Source organism: Pseudorasbora parva, chromosome 23, assembly GCF_024679245.1.
Source record: "Pseudorasbora parva isolate DD20220531a chromosome 23, ASM2467924v1, whole genome shotgun sequence".
Classification (NCBI taxonomy): Eukaryota; Metazoa; Chordata; class Actinopteri; order Cypriniformes; family Gobionidae; genus Pseudorasbora; species Pseudorasbora parva.
In genome coordinates this window covers 3,963,707-3,989,195 of record NC_090194.1, presented here as the reverse complement: position 1 = coordinate 3,989,195, position 25,489 = coordinate 3,963,707, and the positions used below count along the sequence as shown (strand labels likewise).

The following is a 25,489-nucleotide window of genomic DNA, read 5'->3' as shown; positions in this document are numbered from 1 at the left end:
TATCAATATTTTGGACAATGGCTAGGTTCAGGTTTGTTTAATTCGGGTTGGAGCAAAACTCTGCAGGACAGTGTCCCTTCAGGAGCATTTTCTCTCTGCCTAAACATTTCCTTTTTGACTTCCAATGTCAAAATAAAATAATGTAATTCTAGTCTTACCTGCGCTCTCCTTTAAACCACTGAAAATCCGCCAGAGGAACCGCAGACGCCTCGCACCACAAAACTCCTTTCTGTCCGACAGCAGTTCCTGTGCTCCGAGCTCGTGAAATGACAGGAGGGTCTGTGAAATGAATGATGCGTAATTGAGGGATTCATAAACAGCATGTGAGAAATGGATAACAGGAATTAGCTTGGACTGAATGAGATACTCACAGTTTACAGTAACCTGGACAGTCCTCACGTCTGGAGGAGAGATGTCGTTCGAGGTGATGCAGTCGTACGAGCCGGACATGTCTTTGGTGATTCCAGTCATTTCCACATATTCACCTTCAGTGATGATTCTGTTACCTGTGTCAACACACATGGGCTTCAAGTAATTATTGACATACATAAACTCGTATGATAAAATGACTGTGGTTAAAAGGCCTGAGGGGCTACAGTGATATAACGGAGATGAAGAGACATCTACTACATATGTGAATACTTTGGACATGTTTAGTAATACTTTAATATTGTATATTGTTTACACACACTTTTTGTATTGTGGACTTTACTTCAGGACCGTACTAAATAAAAAAAGAACATGCATTATGTATGATTTTGTTCAAATTATTCACATTTTCTCAGATTCTGCAAGGGGTTCAGAAACGTTCGAGCAGCACTATACAGCACACACAATATATTATTATTTGTTTTACTGTTTAGTATAATATTGTATATTGTTAAGACATTTCTTTAATTTATTGCAATTAACACAATCATGAACATTTCAGTGTTTCTCATTAATAGCATAAATGCGCAATATCTAAACAATGAATGAAGGCCGAGACAACCCTCTGTCCTGAAGGAAGTCTCGTGGTGCCGTTTGTTGCCATCTAGGCGACAGTACCTTTTATCAACCCCTATCAAAGGGCCACCACCATTCTGCGTCACTTTCATTCATTCGTAACTCCGTATCAAACCTATGCCAGCTGTTTTTCTTCTAAGGACAGTGGTTAAAAGTATCATAGAAGTGTCATAATGCCAACATGAGATATGTATTTTCTCAGGCAGCATTAGGAATCCAGGCGCACTTATTCTGCTATGATTGCTCTTTAAAACGAACAGCGTTTATTTAACATCATCTCAATCTGAAGGCAGAAAAAGGTTAGTGAATGTCAATAAGACATATGTTACGCTTGGCTGACCTGGACTGACCCTCTGTTGTTGCGTCGATCATTAGTGAAAGCCCACCTGTATCTCCAATTCCATTATCAAGCAAAGAAATAAATCAGTGATTCCTCAGAGGGAACGAAAAGTTTCACCCTCGGGTTCAGACAGCCAGTTAGTGCAAATGCCACTCACAGGCACAGACTGCACATTATAGCATCTCATTAATACAGCCTCAGTCCTTCATTTAGTGAAAAGGTTGAGGAGTGGACTTAGGTTGTTATTTTGTTTCTATTAACATGGCCTTGGGGATCGTGGGAGAGGTTGGTAATTATGCATATCTCCTTATATGACTCGCAAATCTTAAAAAGTTTGAGCAATCGTTGAGAGAATGGTTCCCCCCAGATTATGCTCAACATGAGCCAAAGCCTGATAATAGTACCATTTATATAATAATCTGTCCATGTGAGAGGACGCTAACCTCCAGGAACAGGCTAGAGGCTAAAGGTAGGCTAGGTAGGAATGATTTAAAACACTTCTGTCCAAATTTGTTTAAACTTTCTTTATATGTCAATACATAATTAAAATGTAAGTACTCTGAAAAAGAGAGTATAAAAATCGAGTGACTCTAGACTGTTTAATCTGCAATAAACACTGCTCATTATTTTCGTTCGGGACGAAACAAATGATTGGCTTGGGCGACTGTCACTCTCTCTCTCTACCATGGCAACCACCGCTTTTGCTACAGGATCTGCCCACACATGCGCGCACCCCTAGGGAGAGCAAAAGCATTCAGCGAAGGCAAACAATGCAAAAAAAAGGAAGACAGTAGGCCTACATGTAAAGGCAATGCACAAGAAGTCTTTGGATAAACAAAGAAATCAAACGTGAGTAATTATCAGTGTGGCTTTCCAACGATGTCGAGAACTGAGGGACCTCAAGGGGCTGAAAAACGACTCATTGGCTGTATTTCTGCTGGACAGGTAATCTTTCATTTTGATTATACATTTTTTTGGTTTATGTTTTCATGAAGCATGTATCACTAGCACATAAAGCTGCCTAATATAACTAACATAACATTACTTAGCATAAACTTACAATATTATACACTTAGCCATTAGTAGAGATGATAAATACTCAATATGCTTAGCTCAAGTTAATCGCTGTCGTGTTGAATTGCGCAAAACTTAACTTTAGATAACAAAATGCATGTGTAAAAGCTAGTACACCGCATCCAGGAACTTTTTTTTAGAACTAAGTTAGCTTTAGCTACTACTGATCAACAATGCGTTCATCATGGAAACTCTTACATGCAAAACACAGTATATGTTATGAATCTTACACGAAATTCATCTTCATCACAGTATAACTGATGTTATTGGGGGAATTTTTTTTTAACAATGCTACCCGTTTTTAGCTTTGCCTTATATAAATATAACTAGCTCGTTACCGAATTAAACAACAAAATATATTTTAAACTTGACCAGTACTGGTATTCTAGCTTGATAGTGAGCACTAAAAGACATCTTATCTGTTTATATTCATACTGATAAAGTTCGATGTGTTATTACATGTGATTCTGACATGATGTGCACACTGCTCGTCGTAGGTAAATAATGCGTCTTCCAGCTGATTGGTCGGTGTAGCGTGTTCATGTATTCTGGGGGCGTGGCTTTGAAAAGAGCACAGAAGGGAAATAATGAGCTGTCTTTAAAACAGTCGTGAGAGGTCTACAGACACTCAAATTGTATACTTTCTTTTTTAGAGTACTTACATTTTAATTATGTATTGATATATAAAGAACGTTTAAACAAATTTGGAAAAAAAGTTTTTAACCAATTCTTACCTATTCTACCTTTAAACTAGTCCCAGACTAAAAATCATGTTTGAGCCGTTTTAACTGAAAGCAACTTGCGCCGAGATATCGTAAAACATGTCAGTGCCATTGATTTGTCTCACATTATTGTTTTTTTTTAAGTTACTTCAACAGTGTCATAGTCGAGAACAGAAAAAATACACAAACAACAACATAGTAAACAAAATTTGATTCACTTTTTAGTTACGGAAGGTGTGCACAAGAGTTACTGCCGAAAAAAATGCTGCCTTTTTAAAGCAAAATGCACCACATCTATAGGTTCATATTACTAACACACCCTTTTCAGTTCCTCAAAACAGCAGCGCTCCAACAATGCTCCTGAACACATCTGGTTTTCAGACCAGACGCCTGTTAGGATGTACCAGCAGACCGAGGTGTAAAATAGGTGACTGGGGACAAAAATGCACGGTCCAGTAGTTTTATTCAAATATACGAATGTAAGTTGGCTATGCCAATGTACAGGCCCAAAAATACAAACGTGTTTCAATCTCTCCACACTATCCTCCTTTTTCCCTAAAATGGCTGCCTCTTTTATAGGCTTTGGCTCCTCCTATTTCTGGAGCATACCATTTTAGGGGAAAACCTATAGGTTACATACAGATGACAAGACATAAACAAAAAAACCTTCACAACATTTCAACTCTACAACATATATTATTTACAACTACGAACATGTACAGAGCTCAAAACAATAAAGACAAAACATACAAGCAAACACTTACATCCCAGGTTCTCTCCCTCCCCCATGAGGTCAGAACTAGATGAAGTAACCTTTGATGAGCAAATACTAGCTTAAAAATGGCTACTTTCCATGTGTACTGGTTTGGCAAGTGAAAGGTGCACCCGAAGGTATGTGTTGCAGTTTGAAATGTATTGAAGTTAAACTGATACTGAATGAAATTAAATAAACTTTTATGTTGTAAAGTATGTTGTTCTTTTTTTGTGTGTGTGTAATGATATTATAATAGCATGGATCACTGAACATTAAACATTTCAACACATTTTAGCATTAAACAAACAAAACAAGGAAAGTGATAACTTGGGACGAATAAGGGATATTACAACATCAACATCAGCTTACAAACACGCAACATCAGATTGTATTTTTAGCCGGCATTTAGTTTGTGTGTATGTGTAATGGTGGAAACAGTTCAGTGTATGCACATACCCATGTTCAGTCCCTTCATTATAAAAGTCTGGGGTCACAGTCAGTCTGTGACAACGCCCATGGGTGAGCAGATGAGCGTGAGTGTATTTGCCATTTAAACAACGTGGCGCTGGATGTAAAGTTGGGCTGAAACTAGCAAAACACACTTGGCATCACGCCTGGTGCTGCATTGAGCCGGGTGTATGATATGGTCCAAAATGTCTTACACCTACATAGATTAAGATCCATAATACTCTTGCCTTGTCTTACATTAACCCAAAGGAAATAACCGCTAAAATATACTGGTGCTCTATTATTAATATTTTTTGTACCATTTTTAATTTTCGGAATACAAATTTTATTTCAACTGGTAACCAACCAAGGGTTGGTTCAGTTGGGAAAAATTAGCATTTTCCACATGACAGGAAGCTTGTTTACGCCATGAAATAAAAAAATTAAAAATGTAATTGTGACTTATCTCAAAATTCTGACTTTATTACTCGCAATTGTGAGCTTGTAACTTATTTCTCAGAAAAGTATTCATAATTTTAAGTCATTCATAATTTTGACTTTCTGGAATACAAAAGAGGATATTTGAAGAGGGTTAGTCCGTACAACATTATTCTGGAATCCATTGACTGTATAGAAAAAAAGAAAAACTTCTAAATATAATCTATGTTCCACATAACAAAAATCAATTTCCTTTATGATTTTGACTATGATCAACAGTCCCAGGTGTTCAAACATCTGAACTTGTGAATCAATGTATAAATCAAGTATTATTATTTACAAAAGCCTTGAAAAAAAAAAGTCAATTTCTCACTATTAACTAGTTTCTTCTTAGCATGCATATTACAGGATATTGGCAGTTTATTAGTTCTTATAAAGCACATATTAATGCCTTATTCTGCATGACCATATTCTCCATCCCTTAATCCTTCCCAAACATAAACACCTTACTAACCAATAATAGGCACACAGTAAAGAAATATTGTTGGTTTTAGTTAATACAACAGAGATTGGTTTAATAAATAGAAACTCAACATAGTGTTATAATAGTCATAGTTTATCTGACAAAAGATAAAGCATTGTAATAAAACACGAATATCTTTTTCTAGGGCAGTAATTAGGAGTTTTTTGAGGCAAGAGTCATAGTTAATGGTGAGAATTGTATCCTAATCTAAAGCGTGACCAAAAAGAAAAAAAGTTCAGCCATAATTAATCAGAGCAATTTAGATGTTTCAACGGATGGTTTCTGAACGTCTTACTTCCAGCCACCTTTTTGTTTTCTTGTATAAAATGTATGATTTGTAATATACTGAACGCATGCTCAAAAGCACCACTAAAAGACTGAAAATTACAAGTGAAGGTCGCAGTGTTTCTCATTTCATCAAGCACAGCCAAAAGATTTTCCTCCAATTTTTCACAGACAACACTTATTGAATCTACTTCAGTTATACGTTTGACCCTGCTGTTCTGTTTACGCTCACCACCAAAAGTTTTACAGGGCAAGTTTTTATTCACACAGGAAATTGATTTTATTCGAAGGGAATGCGTTTATTCTACAAAAAGGCCCACTTTAGCTTTGTGTAGAAGAACATACAGTTACACATGTGTAAATACAATCCCACGGACAGCCACGCATCCAGCATTTCATTTATTCTTGGGTAGTTTTCATTTATATTTAGTTATTAAAACGGTCAGTTTGATTTTCAACGGCGATGGGGTTAATGTAGATAGCCACGGTGAACGGTGATGATTTATAATGTTTACTTTAGAGACAGAAAGCAAACACTGGGCCCATAGCAATTACATCCAGCACTGAGTAATAATCCTGCGGCTGTCATGAGACCGTCTTCCTCAACACAGCAGAAGATTATTAGAATGTAAAGGAGAATGACAGTGTAAACAGGAAGCAATGAATAAACCGGTCTGTGCTCAGTGTGCTGTCTGCGTACAGTCAGGGAGAGGAAAAAGAAACGCTCCTATAACTACATTTAGAAGATTAGGATCAAGGGGAAAGACTCGCTCTCATGTTACAGTCGGAGAGAAAAGTACTTTATACAGATCACGCCACTGAAGCAGACAGGACAACATTATGATAAGCCTTTATTTAGGAGATGTCTGACTTTATTAAGACTGTATTATTGAATATCCGCTCATAAATGAATTAAGCTGACTCGTCTTTTTAACATGATCGTAAAAAATAAAATAAAAAATATTTTTCCAGACATTGAATTTTCAGTCTCAGTTTTAATGTCATCATTGAAAACTCGTTTTAGACCTTGACTAATCCTTATCCGTTTCCATCAGGAATCATATTTTCATGAACCTGCATCCATGTTTTCTGCAATCTACTGGAATTAGGGACCGTGTTGGGTTCAATTAATTACTGTAATTGAATTCATTTTCCCCATATAAAGTAAAGTAGGTGTGTGTGTGTGTGTGTTTGTCTCAGGTTCTCATTTATAAGGACATAAATGTTCTAATATATTGTTTTAGCATCGATATGGCGATGTCAGGTATAGGGATTGTAGTTGAGCAGAACGCACGTGATCCGCCGATTATTGGCACAGTTTAACCATAACAGAGGGAAAGTTTATCATTTGTGACCCTGGACCACAAAAATGTCACACTGATATATTTGTGGCAATCACCAAAATTACATTTTTCTTTTATGCCAAAAATCATTAGAATATTGAGTAAAGATCATGTTCCATGAAGATGTTTTGTAAATTTCCGTTACATTATTAATATGCATTGCTAAGGACTTCATTTGGACAACTTTAAAAGGCTTTAATAATTCTCAATATTTCGATTTTTTTTGCACTCTCCAGATTCCAGATTTTCAAAGTTCTCAGCCATTTAAAAAAAAAAAAAAAGTTTTGTGCTCCAGCGTCACATTTTCATGTGTTTTTTAAGTCAGGCATCAAACTCGCTGAGCAGAGACAGCATGCGGACACCGAATTCAGTTCTCATTCTCTTGCTTTTGTGTTTAAATGGACACACAACCACAAAATTACGTCAAAATGCCGGTCTCTGCACATATCTTTGTAAACACAGTCGGTTATGTGTGAACAACTGAGGATGAAAACGGATATGTGTCGTCTATATTAGGTTTGTGCGTTTGCCTTAAAAGGACAGAAGCCTAATCTACCCACAGCTGTTTATGTTGTTAAACAAGAGAAAAAAGAAAAAAAATGAATTATATTATATTAGTTAGTCATTTCTGCACATGAATACTGTTAGATTTACCTAAAAACATAAAGCATGAGTTTTTAATTGCATCTTCTATGCTTGAGATATATTATTTCAAAATCACAATTATTCTGGAATGATTCATTCTTTTCAAATATAGCTATTCATCTGGTGAATATATATATATATATATATATATATATATATATATATATATATATATATATATATATATATATATATATTGCAGAAAAACTAAATATCACAGAAAGTTTTCCAATACCGTGCAGTCCTAGTCCCCACAAAGATGGCAATATCCAAAATCCCAGACCTCCACATGAGGAAAACGGCTTATTAATCAGAGTAATTGATGTTTTTTGAAAATGTAAAAATGCAGAAAGTTTGCTGTGATGGGTAGGTTTAGTTTAGGGCGATAGAAGATACAGATTGTACAGTATAAAGTCCCATAAACACTGTGTGTACCTCTTCTGAGAGAGTTTTACCACTTTGATAGTTTGAGCACACTAAAGCACACCACATCAGCATACTAAAACCCTCATCACTAATTCATACCCTTATATCACAGGAAAAACAAACATAGGGGCAAAGACGTAGATAAACTAGTCCACCTCACTAATCTAGAAGACTAGCCAACAATCCCTAACTGTAATAGCATGCTTTTAAAGCGCGTCGACCCCGAAGCAGGGGATCAATGTTTGGAAGTGAAATGGAATCAGAAAACTTCCAGACTGTGAGGCACCCATCAAATGCTCTGAAGTGGGTCAATGGCTTCATGCATTAAAACGGATCATTCAATATTTCCAGTAATGCGACGTGAAGCTGTCTAGGCCAATGACTGAGCTGCAAAAGCTGTCCTGCTGCATTGTGTCATCATGTGAGTGTGTGCTTTAACACTCCACAGCAGGCATTCTCGGCTCCTTCATCTACTAATAAACACATTATGGAATGATATTACACATATAATGAGATTTCAGCGTGCTAATGATTCCGTAATAAGCCGCTGACCGTCATTACTGTTTGTCAACATACCTAATTGCATTTCGCAATCGTCCCTAAATGGACTACCTCCTTAATAGAAATTCAAATGATGATTACTTCAGATTGTAAAGCAATGAGTAAGCTAATTACAGGAAGTCGTAATGTTCATAAATGGGAAAATGAGGATGTCACAAGGACTTTTCATTACATGCTGTAAGTTATAAAAGCAGTTTCTGATAAACAGGTTTTGGAGAAACCAGGCTGGGAGCAGGAGATGAAATGCATCCTCAAAAACTGCCCAAAGACCTACGGTAGCGCCACGGAATTGATATTTTTCCTTTTCTATTATCACTTTGTTGTGGGCTATTGTTAAAAACACTAGTAGTGCTTTATCTCGTCTTACGCCATTCAATCTGACCTGGGCTATGGGAAAGCTGTAAGGTGGAGAGGTCTGACATTTGGAAGAGAGGGCAAGAAAGAAATAGGAAACGAGAGAGAGAGTGTGTCCAAATTTAAAGGAACAAGTACCCATCATAAATATTTCTTAGCTGCCCTAAAACTGCACCCTTTGTATAAAATAATAATAATAATTTACACATACATACATTATATATATATATATATATATATATATATATATATATATATATATATATATATATATATATATATATATATATATATATATACCTGGATCAGGCGTAACATTATGACCACTGACAAGTGAAGTGAATAACACTGATGATCTCTTCATCACGGCTCCTGTTAGTGTGTGGGATATATTAGGCAGTAAGTGAGCATTTTGTCCTCAAAGTAGATGTGTTAGAAGCGAGTTTGACAAGGGCCAGATTGTGACGGCTAGACAACTGGGTCAGATCATCTCCAAAACTGCAGCTCTTGTGGGCTGTTCCCGGTCTGCAGTGGTCAGTATCTATCAAAAGTGCTCCAAGGAAGGAACAGTGGAGAACCGGCCACAGGGTCATGGGCGGCCAAGGCTCATTGATGCACGTGGGGAGCGAAGGCTGGCCCGTGTGATCCGATCAAACAGACGAGCTACTGGAGCTCAAATTGCTCCAGAAGTTAATGCTGGTTCTGATAGAAAGGTGTCAGAATACACAGAGCATCTCAGTTTGTTGCGTATGGGCGGCAGCCGCTGACCAATCAGGGCGCCCATGCTGACCCCTGACCCCGCCGAAAGCACCAACAGTGGCACGTGAGCATCAGAACTGGACCACGGAGCAATGGAAGAAGGTGGCCTGGTCTGAGGAATCACATTTTCTTTTCACATCACTTTTTTTTTTTTTTTTACAGAAATACAAAGAAAGGCATACATTAATAACATTAATAACATAATCAGTTATTATTAATGTATTGTTGGTTCTCTCGATTTTGCATGTGTTCATAAATTTTGTGCATGACAGCCTAGCCAAAAAAATATGAATGCACAGTTTAGCATGTTTCATTGCATTATCATAAAAAATACTGTTGACTCAAGCACAAATATGCATTAGACTTGCAAAATCTTACATTTTTAAATATTTGAATAAAGGGTGAAGTGTGTGTGTGTGTGTGTGTGTGTGTGTGTGTGTGTGTGTGTGTGTGTGTGTGTGTGTGTGTGTGTGTGTGTGTGTGTGTGTGTGTGTGTGTGTGTGTGTGTGTGTGTGTGTGTGTGTGTGTGTGTGTGTGTGTGTGTGTGTGTGTGTGTGTGTGTGTGTGTGTGTGTGTGTGTGTGTATAGGATGATAAATTAATACAGTCTATATTTTTATATTTAAAGCCTATATGATTTTTCTTTTCTGTGGAAAACAAATGAGTTTTCATACAAAAGGTGTACACACACCGCATGTCTATTAAAGCTAATTGATAGCTTTGTGTGATAAACACGTTAAAAATCATTGATGAAAGGTCATTATTCCTAAAATGATTCTTCCTTTCTAACTTAATTGTTCCACTAAAATAAAATGTTACAAAATATATATTTGAGTGGCAAGCTGATATTCCATTATTGAACAAAAGATCAAAAATAGGAAGGATTGAACAAATGGTCTAAATGTTTGAGTATATGAATCTTTGAATGAATACCTGCACTGCCTGCAGACTGAAAGAAAAACAGTACTTGAACCCCAGCTGTTGAGAGAACGTCGTCTGTATTTTGCTGTCATCTCTCAAGCAGAGTGTCTAAATCCTCCAATCATGCCCCAGTAGGCAGCAGGTCACCATGGTTACACAGTTCAGTGAAACTGATCATTGCTGGCCCTCCACTCCTGAATGACCTTTCTCTCTTTTTACTCTCGCTCTTTGCTTCTTTTTTACTCCCGCACATTTAAACAAGTGCCTCCAAACAAATAACTCGCGTCGGCATAATTTATGTGCAAACGCATCTTCATTAAGCCAGTCAAAGTTAAGCCACACTAATTAAAACAGAGATTTCGTTTCTAACTGCCAATCAATTACTGTCTCGTAATGTGGCCCCTTGAGAGGGAAGAGGCCATTACGGCTCGGTGGGATGTCGTTTCCTCAACCGATGGAGCTGCTCTCTCGGGTGTCATTCTGCATTCAATCTTTGGCTCTTCTGCGAGTGAAATGCTCCTATGATTGACCATTTCTATCGGTTGGCGCATACATCTACTTAACATTTTTATATTCTTTTCTATGTTGGTTTTGTTTATCCCTCAGAGACCCAAGTAGTGATACTTATTATGCATTTTCTTTTATTCTCCTAAAAAGTGTTTTTAGAAACATCAAAAGAAATGGGATCCGACTGTGGCAAAAAGTCACTTTCGGTAGTTTACAAGCCCGGGGCGGTCAGAGAGAGCGGTCAGACCATCTCTTCTCCGTGTACGATCAGTGTGAACTGTTAGGTAATAGGGGTTGTTTATTTTCCACTGCATAAAAATTGCTAATTAAAAGTATATAGACACATTTTTAATCTGAAGCCTTCGCAGTCAGCTAGAAGGCTGGAACTTCAGTAAGTTTATCATAGAATTATGCAGCTGACTTTAGGTTTATGATCCTGGAATATGTTCATACCTTTCAATGAATATTAAAGGGGGGGTGAAATGCTGTTTCATGCATACTGAGCTTTTTACACTGTTAAAGACTTGGATTCCCATCCTAAACATAGACAAAGTTTCAAAAACTAATGTTGGACGTTTGATGGAGTATTTCTGTGTCAAAAATACTCCTTCCGGATTCTCACAAGTTTCGGAGAGTTATTTTTCGAGTATGGGTCGGCTTGACGTTAATAAAAACGTTATGTCGCGCGCTGCGCTCCACTTTATTCCTATGGGTGACATTAAGCGACTTCAACGCTTCAGCACAGCATTCCGGGAAGGCAGCGCTGCATTTGAACCGATTTGAACGCAGAAATGACGGGAAGCAAATGTTGACAGGCCACTAAATACAGTCCATACCACAGAGATGGACGTCCTGCTGTTGCTGTTTCTCCTGTTTAATTTATTTCAGCCTCCGAATGATTCTGGATCATATATCTATTAGCTGAGATAGCCATCGGTTTCTCCACGCTTGAGGACGTCACCGCTTTGTGCTCGTCATTCTTTAGCTCCGCCCACACGATACGCCTCCAGGCGCTCGTTTTTTTCCGGAAAGACTCGGTACAGCCTATATTTCTTTTATAAATATAATAAAACTAAAGACTTTTCGGAGATATGAAGGATGCAATACTACTCTATAGGTACTCAAGATTGACATGAGATTGACTGAAACTGAGTGTTTCACCCCCCCTTTAACATTTAAGTACAGAAAGCCATTTCATTCATTTTACATTTAGCACATTATGCTATTATATATATATATATATATATATATATATATATATATATATATATATATATATATATATATATATATATATATATATATATATATATATACAGTCTTGTTCAAAATAATAGCAGTACAATGTGACTAACCAGAATAATCAAGGTTTTTAGTATATTTTTTATTGCTACGTGGCAAACAAGTTACCAGTAGGTTCAGTAGATTGTCAGAAAACAAATGAGACCCAGCATTCATGATATGCACGCTCTTAAGGCTGTGCAATTGGGCAATTAGTTGAAAGGGGTGTGTTCAAAAAAATAGCAGTGTCTCCCTTTGACTGTACAAACTCAAAACTATTTTGTACAAACATTTTTTTTTTTTCTGGGATTTAGCAATCCTGTGAATCACTAAACTAATATTTAGTTGTATGACCACAGTTTTTTAAAACTGCTTGACATCTGTGTGGCATGGAGTCAACCAACTTGTGGCACCTCTCAGCTGTTATTCCACTCCATGATTCTTTAACAGCATTCCACAATTCATTCACATTTCTTGGTTTTGCTTCAGAAACAGCATTTTTGATATCACCCCACAAGTTCTCAATTGGATTAAGGTCTGGAGATTGGGCTGGCCACTCCATAACATTAATTTTGTTGGTTTGGAACCAAGACTTTGCCCGTTTACTAGTGTGTTTTGGGTCATTGTCTTGTTGAAACAACCGTTTCAAGGGCATGTCCTCTTCAGCATAGGGCAACATGACCTCTTCAAGTATTTTAACATATGCAAACTGATCCATGATCCCTGGTATGCGATAAATAGGCCCAACACCATAGTAGGAGAAACATGCCCATATCATGATGCTTGCACCTCCATGCTTCACTGTCTTCACTGTGTACTGTGGCTTGAATTCAGAGTTTGGGGGTCATCTCACAAACTGCCTGTGGCCCTTGGACCCAAAAAGAACAATTTTACTCTCATCAGTCCACAAAATGTTCCTCCATTTCTCTTTAGGCCAGTTGATGTGTTCTTTGGCAAATTGTAACCTCTTCTGCACATGCCTTTTTTTTAACAGAGGGACTTTGCGGGGGATTCTTGAAAATAGATTAGCTTCACACAGACGTCTTCTAACTGTCACAGTACTTACAGGTAACTCCAGACTGTCTTTGATCATCCTGGAGGTGATCATTGGCTGAGCCTTTGCCATTCTGGTTATTCTTCTATCCATTTTGATGGTTGTCTTCCGTTTTCTTCCACGTCTCTCTGGTTTTGCTCTCCATTTTAAGGCATTGGAGATCATTTTAGCTGAACAGCCTATCATTTTTTGCACCTCTTTATAGGTTTTCCCCTCTCTAATCAACTTTTTAATCAAAGTACGCTGTTCTTCTGAACAATGTCTTGAACGACCCATTTTCCTCAGCTTTCAAATGCATGTTCAACAAGTGTTGGCTTCATCCTTAAATAGGGGCCACCTGATTCACACCTGTTTCTTCACAAAATTGATGACCTCAGTGATTGAATGCCACACTGCTATTTTTTTGAACACACCCCTTTCAACTAATTGCCCAATTGCACAGCCTTAAGAGCGTGCATATCATGAATGCTGGGTCTCATTTGTTTTCTGAGAATCTACTGAACCTACTGGTAACTTGTTTGCCACGTAGCAATAAAAAAATATACGAAAAACCTTGATTATTCTGGTTAGTCACATTGTACTGCTATTATTTTAAACAAGACTGTATATATATATATATATATATATATATATATATATATATATATATATATATATATATATATATATATATATATATATATACATACATACATACATACATACATATATATATATATATATATATATATATATATATATATATATATATATATATATATATATACCTACATATATTGGGAAATACATACATACACACACATATATAAGGGGTGATTTCTATACTGTAAAATAACACCAATCACTTACAGGATTAAAGACTATTATTTTACAATAAATTACCTTAGTAAGAAATTTACAGTAAAATGACTGCATGCTGTTATTCTCTTATTAATTACGGTTAATCAACAGCAAAACGATGCTGACATCATAGTAATACACTGCTCTTGATTTACTGCGAATTCACATGATAAAGTTGTATTGAACCATGCCACTGTAATGAAGAAATGATATTTAGTTCTGTAATTGTTTTGTGTTCATTTGCTTGGGATGTTGGACCTACATTCATATTCAGATCTGGCCAAGTCAGAAGTGTGACAAAGGAAACCATCTGTTAAAACAATGACAAGCTAGAATAGAAAACAAGCCAATTGGCTGAATTTAACTTAGGCAAACTATAAGATTATTTGAGTTATTGCAGCACAAAGATACCAATATAATAATTGTTTGTAGATGTACATTTCACAATAGTATAGGAGCTGCTGAGATTTGTCTTTTAAAAGATGTGACAATTTGCCACACCTAATGATGCAGTGATGCACTCGACATACAAAACACAGAAATGGTGATACTGTATTAAATAATGATAATAAAGATCAATTCTGAACATAAATAATTAACAAACAACATAAACCTCTAAAAGTGGACCAAAAATAAGTTCAGCAGCACAGATAAAACAACACGCAAAACCTATTCATGCTGCACTGCATGCTGGGTGCCTTTAGAGTACTGTAGAAATACAGTATGATATTCTAGATTTTAATGTAGAAATTTCCAAGAGTGCTAGAGTCCAAGTCCTACTATGGAATTACTGTGAAAGTCATGTAATTATTCCCCTGGAATATCATGTCATTTCAGTGTAAAATACTCTGTATATTTGCTCAAATGATCCAGGCAGTTAGTAATGGTGTCAGCAGGCTAGCTGTGACATAAAATGATTCCTCCAAAGCGATGTACCGTCAGGATCCCCATCTCAAAGGAGAACGCAGGTTTATTAAACTCAACTATTGTTCAAAATTACTATAGGGCTGGCTTAAAATGAACCCAAAATAGATTAGGAATTAAAAATCAGAAACATAATTGTTAGTGGCAACAATAATAATCAAAAGGTGAACATTTATTAATAAGCAATTAAATAAATGTTTGTAGTTTAATAATTGTTCATTAAACTTATTAATAACGTCCCTTTAATAAACATTTCCATATACATGCATCAACATACATTTTGGGTACATTTAGTCATTTTTAAACATAAACAATAGTTGAGTTAAATGAAACTACCCAAACATTTAACCCAACTGCAGGGTTAAAACAGGCCATTCACTGAGATCAAACAACCCAATTTCTGGGTTTGCCCATTTTTAACTCAACTTGGGTTGTGTGATTTTCGTATGAATTCATACAAAATGTTTAGAAACATACATTGTGCATATTAGCCACCAATTTGCGCACACGTAAGCTAGTTCCGAACTGCCATGAGATTGGGTTGGATCATCTTGTTATAAATAATTAAACCATGATAAAAGCCATGAAGCCAGCACAAAGGAGATTACCAGACACATTGGTCATTTAAAGGTGCAGTGTGTAATAGTTCTCTATTGACAGAAATGTAATAGAATGTGCATAACTATGTTTTAGTGGTGTATAAAGACCTTACATAATGAACCTTTATGTTTTTATTACCTTAGAATGAGCCGTTTCTATCTATCAATATGGTGATTTCACTGTAAGGAGACCCGTGGGCACTTAATAGGCTATTTATTTTCAAACTTAAACATTTTTATATTTTAATCTGGACTACAACATGCCCTAATGATTATAAATGTTCTGATTATTTGTTCCTGTTCAGTAAAACTTTGAGACATACGGCTTCATTAGTTAACACATTATTACCAAACTGACAACGAAAAATACTTATTCATTATTCTAAGTAGGATAAAATAGGCTTCTTGGTTTAATAACATTACTGAAATCAAAATAACTCATTTAATGGACCTAAGGTAAAACTAACAATGATCATTTGTATTTCTTAACTAACATTAACAAAAAAAATAACACTTTCTGTAACAAATGTAGCTATTGCTCAATCTTAGTAAAAGCATTAAATAAAGAGACCTTATTTTAATGTGTTACCTGTTGTTCTTTATAGCCTAATTCTTTTGCATTTTAATCTGTTTGAAAATTTTAGTGCATTCTATTATTGTATTTAAACATTCAGAGTTATTTTTGTTATTATAAAAAAGGGTTCTTAAAGCTGTTATACTATGACAACACTTTTTTGTAAACGTATGATAATACCGTATACTATGATAAAAGCTTCAGCAAAAAATTAATACCTGCACATGCCTGGTCTCCTTAGAGTGAAATCGCCATATTGCGCTTCCATGTTTCTACAGTCGCCCTAAAAGGACAAACTGCCTCCAACAATGACTTTTTTTGTCCTGTGTTGGCCGCTGTAGCTTCTCTACATGCTTTGAAAGGGAGGGGTGAGCAGTTGCAATTCACAACCTCACCACTAGATGCTGCTAAAATGTACACACTGCACCTTTAGACAGTTTGGTGGTTAAAACATAAAAATATCTGCATAATTCTGAAGTTGACCAATCAGAAGCAAGTATTCCAAACGATTACAGTGTGTCTATGTTGAGCTAAACCCTTCGTTCAACAAAAAATGATACATAAATATTCTCTGCTTTGAACCCGCATGTTCCCATTGATACACGTGTAAAACATTAGCTTCACCTGAGTGTATGGTGTAACGTAATGAATTGCTCTTGTCAACAGATTCCGCCAGAAAGAAATCATCCGGCCACCCCAAAAAACCTTTGGCAAATTTGGGCCATAAATCAGTGCAGCCAAAAACAAGTCAAGCCCCGTGCGTTCATCAGACTGTTAATTCTGTCATATAGAAATAAATAATGATTTATCACCGAAGGCTCCCAGCGTCTGCTGCCCCCTCCTTCGCTCTTTCTCCTGGCTGGCGTGACGGGGAAGCATGACGCCGTCCCCTCGGCCCCATAAGTCACATGTGTGAGTTTGTAATGGAAAGATAAGAGGGCAGCGACGCATCCAGGGAATACGTGTTCTTTTCAGGCTTCATCGACTATGTGACTGGTTTAATAAGATGGAGAAGAGGTTGATTGTGCTTGAAACACATGAGCATGGCTTGATAACACTGGTTTGGGACAGGGAATATGAACTAGTTAGCATGTGACTCGAGGGAGGGACGCCACAGTCACTGATGTAACGCTTCTGCATATTAGCAAATGTGTAATTTCACGGAAAGAAAACCTAAGTTCCGTTTGTTCTCCTTTACACGCTGTATTAAACTTAACATCAGCGCACAAACATACGACCCAAGTTATGATTTTCTATATACATCATTTCCCTGCTATTAGCGGAAATGTGCGTCTTTCTGTGTTATACGGTAGGGGGCGCTATTACACATCATCTGAATGAGCACTGAGTCTCCTGATCAAAACACATGTGAAGAAGAAGCAGAAACAATCGATATATGCAATCATATGCATATGTAAAATATTGTGATCTTCAACATTAAACAGCATATAAATGAAAATGTGCTCGAGGACTGTGAAGCTGAGCTGTTGATGGACTCCATCTGTGTTTTGATCATAGCTCTGTTTCGGATCTTTGACAAAAACATGATTTTCTCAGATTTTTGCTCAAAATGTTCAAGTGTTGATAAAAAAAAGAATGCATGAAGCTTGTTTGTTTCTTTTGATATATTGCATGTTCAGATATCCATACAACAAAATATAATGGGGGCCATGAACATTTCATGAAAATGGTCAAAAATGCTGGCTGGGAAAGAGTTAATTATCCGTGTTTATTTTATGGTCAGTGGCAAGCTGATATTTATTTCTGAATATATTTTTTCCCATACAATAACAGTCAATGAACGCTGACTCCCATTGTATGAACAAGAAAAAAGAAAAAAAAAATACAAATATCTTCTGTTTTCCACAGAATAAAGAATGTCATGCAGGTTTGCAATGGCATGAGGAATTTTCATTTCCAGATGAACTGTCCTTTTAATCCTTTACTCGTGTTCTTTTGTCTTTAACTGACCATAAGCAGCTCTGTCAAGTGTAACCAGAGAGCATAAAAGCAGAAGAGCAAAGGAGAGGAAGAAGTGACAGTGGCAGTGAGATGGAGAGAGAGAAGCATGACAGATGAGCGAGAGAGAGAGAGAGAGAGAGAGAGAGAGAGAGAGAGAGAGAGAACTGTCATGGTTCCAGGACTAAACAAAGCCCTCTCACAGCTGAGACACTACAAAATGGAGATGCCCACATCAGCCTGATTCCTCTTAACATTTACAATCCCAGTTTCATCACATCACAGAAGGAAAGCAGCAGTTCAAATGAGACACATCTGACAGGGAAAATGCAGAAACAAAAACCTCCTGGGCAGATTTCAGACAGTGTGTTCAGTGTGTTTAGACGTCTTTATATATATATACACACACACACACACCGATCAGGCATAACATTATGACCTAATATGGTGTGTGTGTCCCAGCCCCTGAAGGTGTCCTGTAGTATCTGGCACCAAGATGTTAGCAGCAGATTATTTAAGCCTTGTAAGTTGCTCCATGGATTGGACATGTTCGTTCAGCACATCCCACAGATCACACTGAATATGATATCTATTAAAAGCTGAATTTTCAGCATCATCCCTTCAGTCTTCAGTGTCACATGATCTTTTTTTTTTCAGAAATCATTAATGTGATGATTTGCTGCTCAAAGATTTCTGATTATTATCAATTTTGAAAACAGTTGTGCTACTCAATATTTTTCTTTAAACCATGATCACATTTTTCAGGATTCTTTGATGAACAGCATTTATAGAAATCTTTTGTAGCATAAATTATAAATTGAATGAATCCTTGCTGAATAAATATATTAATTTCTTAAAAATAAAACTACTATTTACCCATTCAGTGAGTCATTTTTAACTACTGTCACAAAACTGAGAGAAAAACAAAACTGTAGGCAAGTTAGCAGCACTTCTACTTCTTTCCTCCCTACAGCTCCTGGTTTTGTTGCAGAATATTCAGTCTGTTTTTCTGACTCTGTGGGAAGAGAGGAGAAGCCTGTGTGAAAGCATTAGTCAAAATGTTCATCGTTAGCAAATAATGAAACAGTCAGATAATGCCATCTCCATCAGATGTTTCACATAAAAACCCAAGCACACAGGGAGGGTTGCTCATTGCAGAAATGAAGAATGTAACAAATAATGTACACTGCAATTGTACTTGCAATGTCATTTTGCATTTGAAACAATATCCAGACAATGTGCTGTAAATTATGATGGTGCTAAAGGAAGATGCTGTAGTGGAAATGTGCACTTAATGGAAAAATGATTCTCAACACAATAGTAGAGATAAAATATCTACTGCAAACGCTCATAGTGGCCGTCCTCATTGTCGTCCCATCAGAGTAAAACTACAGTGGATTAGTCAGGCTCTTCATTGATCCCACTGTTAATCTGACAGATAGCTGATAACCAGGCCAGCTCTGCTCCAGGGGTCACATCTCTACATATACCGGCCAGCAGAAGTATCTTCTCAAGTATGAGTGTGGAAGTTATATAACGTCTGGATATAACTAGGCCTGCAATTCTGCCAAAGCTCAGCAGATTTCTGCACAATCTGAACTCCCATCACTCACAATCTTTTTTTATGCATTTTTTCCTCATTAGAAGTGCATTTTGAATAAATGTTGTTTATAAAACTAGATTTGCATACCCTGAAGGAAATACCCGTGATTGCGAGGCAGCAAAGGAACAGTTCTGAAGTTTTAGGTTAAATGATAGTTAGGAAAGATAGAAATCTGAATAAGGAGGGAGAGATTCATAGAAGTATGAAATATTAATAGATAAAGAATACTGTATATATCAAACAAAATACTAATAATACTACTATGTGCAAATACAATGGGGCTAAAGGCACACCTTAAGAAAAAGGAGCTTTTCATGATTCCCATAAAAATATATGGTGTATTGAACATTGATGGAGCAATAGATTTTGTGTGAAAATAAATCATAAAAGGTTTTTTGGGTTTTTTTTTATCTTGCAAATGTATGAGGTGGCGAGGGCGACCTTTAACCCCACAGACACATACTTCAGCTTGAATTATTTTTTAATAATGTCCAAGTCAATACTGGTTTATTTTGATCAAATAATCATTTATTGTTCAATATATATGCTGTCATTAAAATATGTTAATAAAAAAAACATGTTAAAAATACAGACAGAAAAGTAAATTTCTGAAATTGTATTATAGGATCGATATCATATTTTTAATTATGATGGTTTTATTATAAATATGGGGATTATCTCTAAGGTGCACACCCAACTTAATATATAATATTTCCCATCTGAATGTAATCATATCAACAAATGGAAAAGTCAGCCAGATATTTATGATCATGTTAATTATTATGCCTTTTACCCCAAATACCATACTTTTACATATTCTTTCTTGAACAAAACTAGAAAGCAATATTATAATCGATATATATATATATATATATATATATATATATATATATATATATATATATATATATATATATATATATATATGATTTTAATCTACAACATTTTTTAAAAATGATCTCAGAATCAACTTTGCGCTGAAAAAGCGGGGTAAGTGCTGGGGCAACATTTTGTGCCATCTAATGGTTTAGAGGAAAATCAACTGCGCATTTTACCCCGCTGTACCCTACCATTAGCAATATGCAAATACACTGATGATGTCATGTGTTTGGGTCTATATATAGGAGACTGGGGCAAGCTGACATACTTTTAGGTTTATTTTTAAAACTCAATTACTCAACACCTTAAAGTATTGGCTAAAAAAAGCTATTTAACATTTCCATCATTATTGTCGATAAAAAATAATCATAAGAGTTCACTGAACAATAGCCTCCAGAATAGTGGGGCATGTTGAGTTGATTTTTTTTTTGTGTGTGTGCATATTTCAAACTGATGTTTTATATATGAATTCAAAATATGAGTTAGCCTGACCAAACATTTATAACAATCTGCCTTAATTATACGGCTTCCTCTAGTCTGAACGTATGCCAGTGTGTTTTTCTGCAGTTCACGTGTTTACCCAAGAGCTGAAGCAAAACTGATGATACTGCAGTTTCATTTTGGATCCAATTCACAAAATGATCCTTCTTCAAATATGGCCGCTTGAAACAAACATTCAAGACCATTGCTAGAGTAAAACAACAACAAAAAAACACTTGGACTTTAGTCACAGACCTTATAGTTACAGCGATTAAGGTCTGAAGGCATTTATGCTCTGTTTGCAGGCATTTATATTTGATCTCTTTTAATTGGCCAGTGAAACTTCAATTCTGTTGTTTTCTGTATTTCCAGTGTTGATCCTCTCAGTGTTGTGGCGTGTAAAATGAAGCCGCATTATGCTAAATCTCTTTGGCGAACACAAAGCCTGTAAGAACACAGTGAGAATTATGGAGATATAAAAGTAATCCAAATGATTTCTCTTTAAACCAATTTGCTACAGCAGTCGTACCTGGTAGGCAGAAACGTGCCGTTAAAGCGCTTAAATGAAATCTCATTGAATTCGGAGTTGTAGCTGTAAAGGGAGCATTTACTTAATTAGCCTGTAAGAGAATAATGCTAGACTGGAAAAGGAGAGATAATGCGATAAAGGATGAAAACACAGTACTTGAGATTAGAGATTTACCAGAGATTTGCCTGGCCCACATATAACCCACTCATATATGACGAGAGCAAATGCATACATGAACATACATCCACACACACACACACACACACACACACATACACACACACACACAGGCAGCAATGAAGGTAAACAAGCCTCTTCTGCTCCTTCTAGTGCTTCTACTTTAAAGAGTACATCTGCTTGGTTTCATACTCGCATTTGACCCACATCTGGTTTCAAAGTGGAAAAAAAGGCATGAAAATATTTTTTGAGCAAGGAAACTACTTCCACTCTCCTGGCTGGGCTTTCTAGACACAGACAGAATGGGGACAGTTTAATTTGATGTATGGTGATACAATCACACCTTCTCAGCAGAGCAGAAAGAAAGGTTATGAGGAAAAATGATAACGCTTTATTTTACAATGCCCTAATTACCACAAAATAACTACACAATTATCCTGGGGCCGCTCACCGGAGGTCACTTTGCGCCTGGAGCCTGGTGCAAAAGAAGCTACAATAATTACGACACAAACCTGAGAAAACACTTTCACCTCCATCTGATGCTGAAGCTTTTCTTATGTTCAGCCAATATGGTGTTACGTTTGGCCATTTCACAGATGCCAAAATGAAAGAGCGAGTTGGGTGGAGAGAGGGAGAGAGAGAGAGAGAGAGAGAGAGAGAGAGAGAGAGAGAGAGAGAGAGAGAGAGAGAGAGAGAGAGAGAGAGAGTGTGGTGTAATAGTAGTTGCAGATGGTGCTTTAAAAGAGTGCCACTGATGTTTTTATTTAATACATATTTTACTTGTCTATTGCAAAATATGTATGTAGATTTGTGTGTGTGTTTGCAATGTTGTAATTTCTGTGCCACTAGCACAACAACAACAAAAAAAAGAATGGCAGAAACAAATAAATAAAAAATAATAATTACTGTAGCAACCTTGAAAAACCCTCACCATCTGAAAAAACATCTGGCATTGGTCAGACCCAGATAGTCCTGCCTCAACTCAAACCACTGGTTGAGCCAATGTCATGGCAACTTTTAGACTGTTTGGCATTGGAATGGGTATGACAATGTTGATATATTTGGTTTATTATATATAAAATAGTCAAAATTATGATCAAAAACGTCATAATAACCATAGTCAAAATAATGATCAAAACTGTCATACTAACCATAGTCAAAATTATGATCAAAAACGTCATACTAACCATAGTCAAAATTATGATCAAAAACGTCATACTAACCATAGTCAAAATTATGATCAAAACTGTCATACTAACCTTAGTCAAAATTATTATCAAAACTGTCATACTAACCATAGTCAAAATTATGATCAAAAACGTCATACTAACCATAGTCAAAATTATGAACAAAAACGTCATACTAACCATAGTCAAAATTATGATCAAAAACGTCATACTAACCATAGTCAAAATTATGATCAAAAACGTCATACTAACCATAGTCAAAATTATGATCAAAAACGTCACACTAACCATAGTCAAAATTATGATCAAAAACGTCATACTAACCATAGTCAAAATTATTATCAAAACTGTCATACTAACCATAGTCAAAATTATGATCAAAACTGTCATACTAACCTTAGTCAAAATTATTATCAAAACTGTCATACTAACCATAGTCAAAATTATGATCAAAAACGTCATACTAACCATAGTCAAAATTATGATCAAAAACGTCATACTAACCATAGTCAAAATTATGATCAAAAACGTCATACTAACCATAGTCAAAATTATGATCAAAAACGTCATACTAACCTTAGTCAAAATTATGATCAAAAATGTCATACTAACCATAGTCAAAATTATTATCAAAAACGTCATACTAACCATAGTCAAAATTATGATCAAAACTGTCATACTAACCTTAGTCAAAATTATTATCAAAACTGTCATACTAACCATAGTCAAAATTATGATCAAAAACGTCATACTAACCATAGTCAAAATTATGATCAAAACTGTCATACTAACCATAGTCAAAATTATTATCAAAAATGTCATACTAACCATAGTCAAAATTATTATCAAAACTGTCATACTAACCATAGTCAAAATTATGACCAAAAACGTCATACTAACCATAGTCAAAATTATGATCAAAAACGTCATACTAACCATAGTCAAAATTATGATCAAAAACGTCATACTAACCATAGTCAAAATTATGATCAAAAACGTCATACTAATGATAGTCAAAATTATGATCAAAAACGTCATACTAACCATAGTCAAAATTATGATCAAAAACGTCATACTAACCATAGTCAAAGTTATGATCAAAAACGTCATACTAACCATAGTCAAAATTATTATCAAAACTGTCATACTAACCATAGTGAAAATTATGATCAAAAACGTCATACTAACCATAGTCAAAATTATGATCAAAAACGTCATACTAACCATAGTCAAAATTATGATCAAAAACGTCATACTAACCATAGTGAAAATTATGATCAAAAACGTCATACTAACCATAGTCAAAATTATGATCAAAAACGTCATACTAACCATAGTCAAAGTTATGATCAAAAACGTCATACTAACCATAGTCAAAATTATTATCAAAACTGTCATACTAACCATAGTCAAAATTATGAACAAAAACGTCATACTAACCATAGTCAAAATTATGATCAAAAACGTCATACTAACCATAGTCAAAATTATGATCAAAAACGTCATACTAACCATAGTCAAAATTATGATCAAAAACGTCATACTAACCATAGTCAAAATTATGATCAAAAACGTCATACTAACCATAGTCAAAATTATGATCAAAAACGTCACACTAACCATAGTCAAAATTATGATCAAACGTCATACTAACCATAGTCAAAGTTATGATCAAAAACGTCATACTAACCATAGTCAAAATTATGATCAAAAACGTCATACTAACCATAGTCAAAATTATGATCAAAAACGTCATACTAACCATAGTCAAAATTATGATCAAAAACGTCATACTAACCATAGTCAAAATTATGATCAAAAACGTCGTACTAACCATAGTCAAAATTATGATCAAAACTGTCATACTAACCTTAGTCAAAATTATTATCAAAACTGTCATACTAACCATAGTCAAAATTATGATCAAAAACGTCATACTAACCATAGTCAAAATTATGATCAAAAACGTCATACTAACCATAGTCAAAATTATGATCAAAAACGTCATACTAACCATAGTCAAAATTATGATCAAAAACGTCATACTAACCATAGTCAAAATTATGATCAAAAACGTCATACTAACCATAGTCAAAATTATGATCAAAAACGTCATACTAACCATAGTCAAAATTATGATCAAAAACGTCATACTAACCATAGTCAAAATTATGATCAAAAACGTCATACTAACCATAGTCAAAATTATGATCAAAAACGTCACACTAACCATAGTCAAAATTATGATCAAAAACGTCATACTAACCATAGTCAAAATTATGATCAAAAACATCATACTA

At 35.6% G+C, this 25,489-nt stretch overlaps 1 protein-coding gene across 3 annotated transcripts in view; it reads right to left on the bottom strand.

Annotated features, from left to right (window-relative positions):
- Window positions 1-25,489, bottom strand: part of opcml (opioid binding protein/cell adhesion molecule-like) — a 339,648-nt gene that overhangs the window by 10,672 nt on the left and 303,487 nt on the right. For all 3 annotated transcript variants that reach the window (XM_067433462.1, XM_067433464.1, XM_067433463.1), the window contains 2 exons: window positions 372-506; window positions 159-279 (listed from right to left, as the gene is read on the bottom strand). In XM_067433462.1, coding sequence (XP_067289563.1) covers window positions 159-279; window positions 372-506 — 256 coding nt within the window. The remainder of the gene's footprint in view (window positions 1-158; window positions 280-371; window positions 507-25,489) is intronic.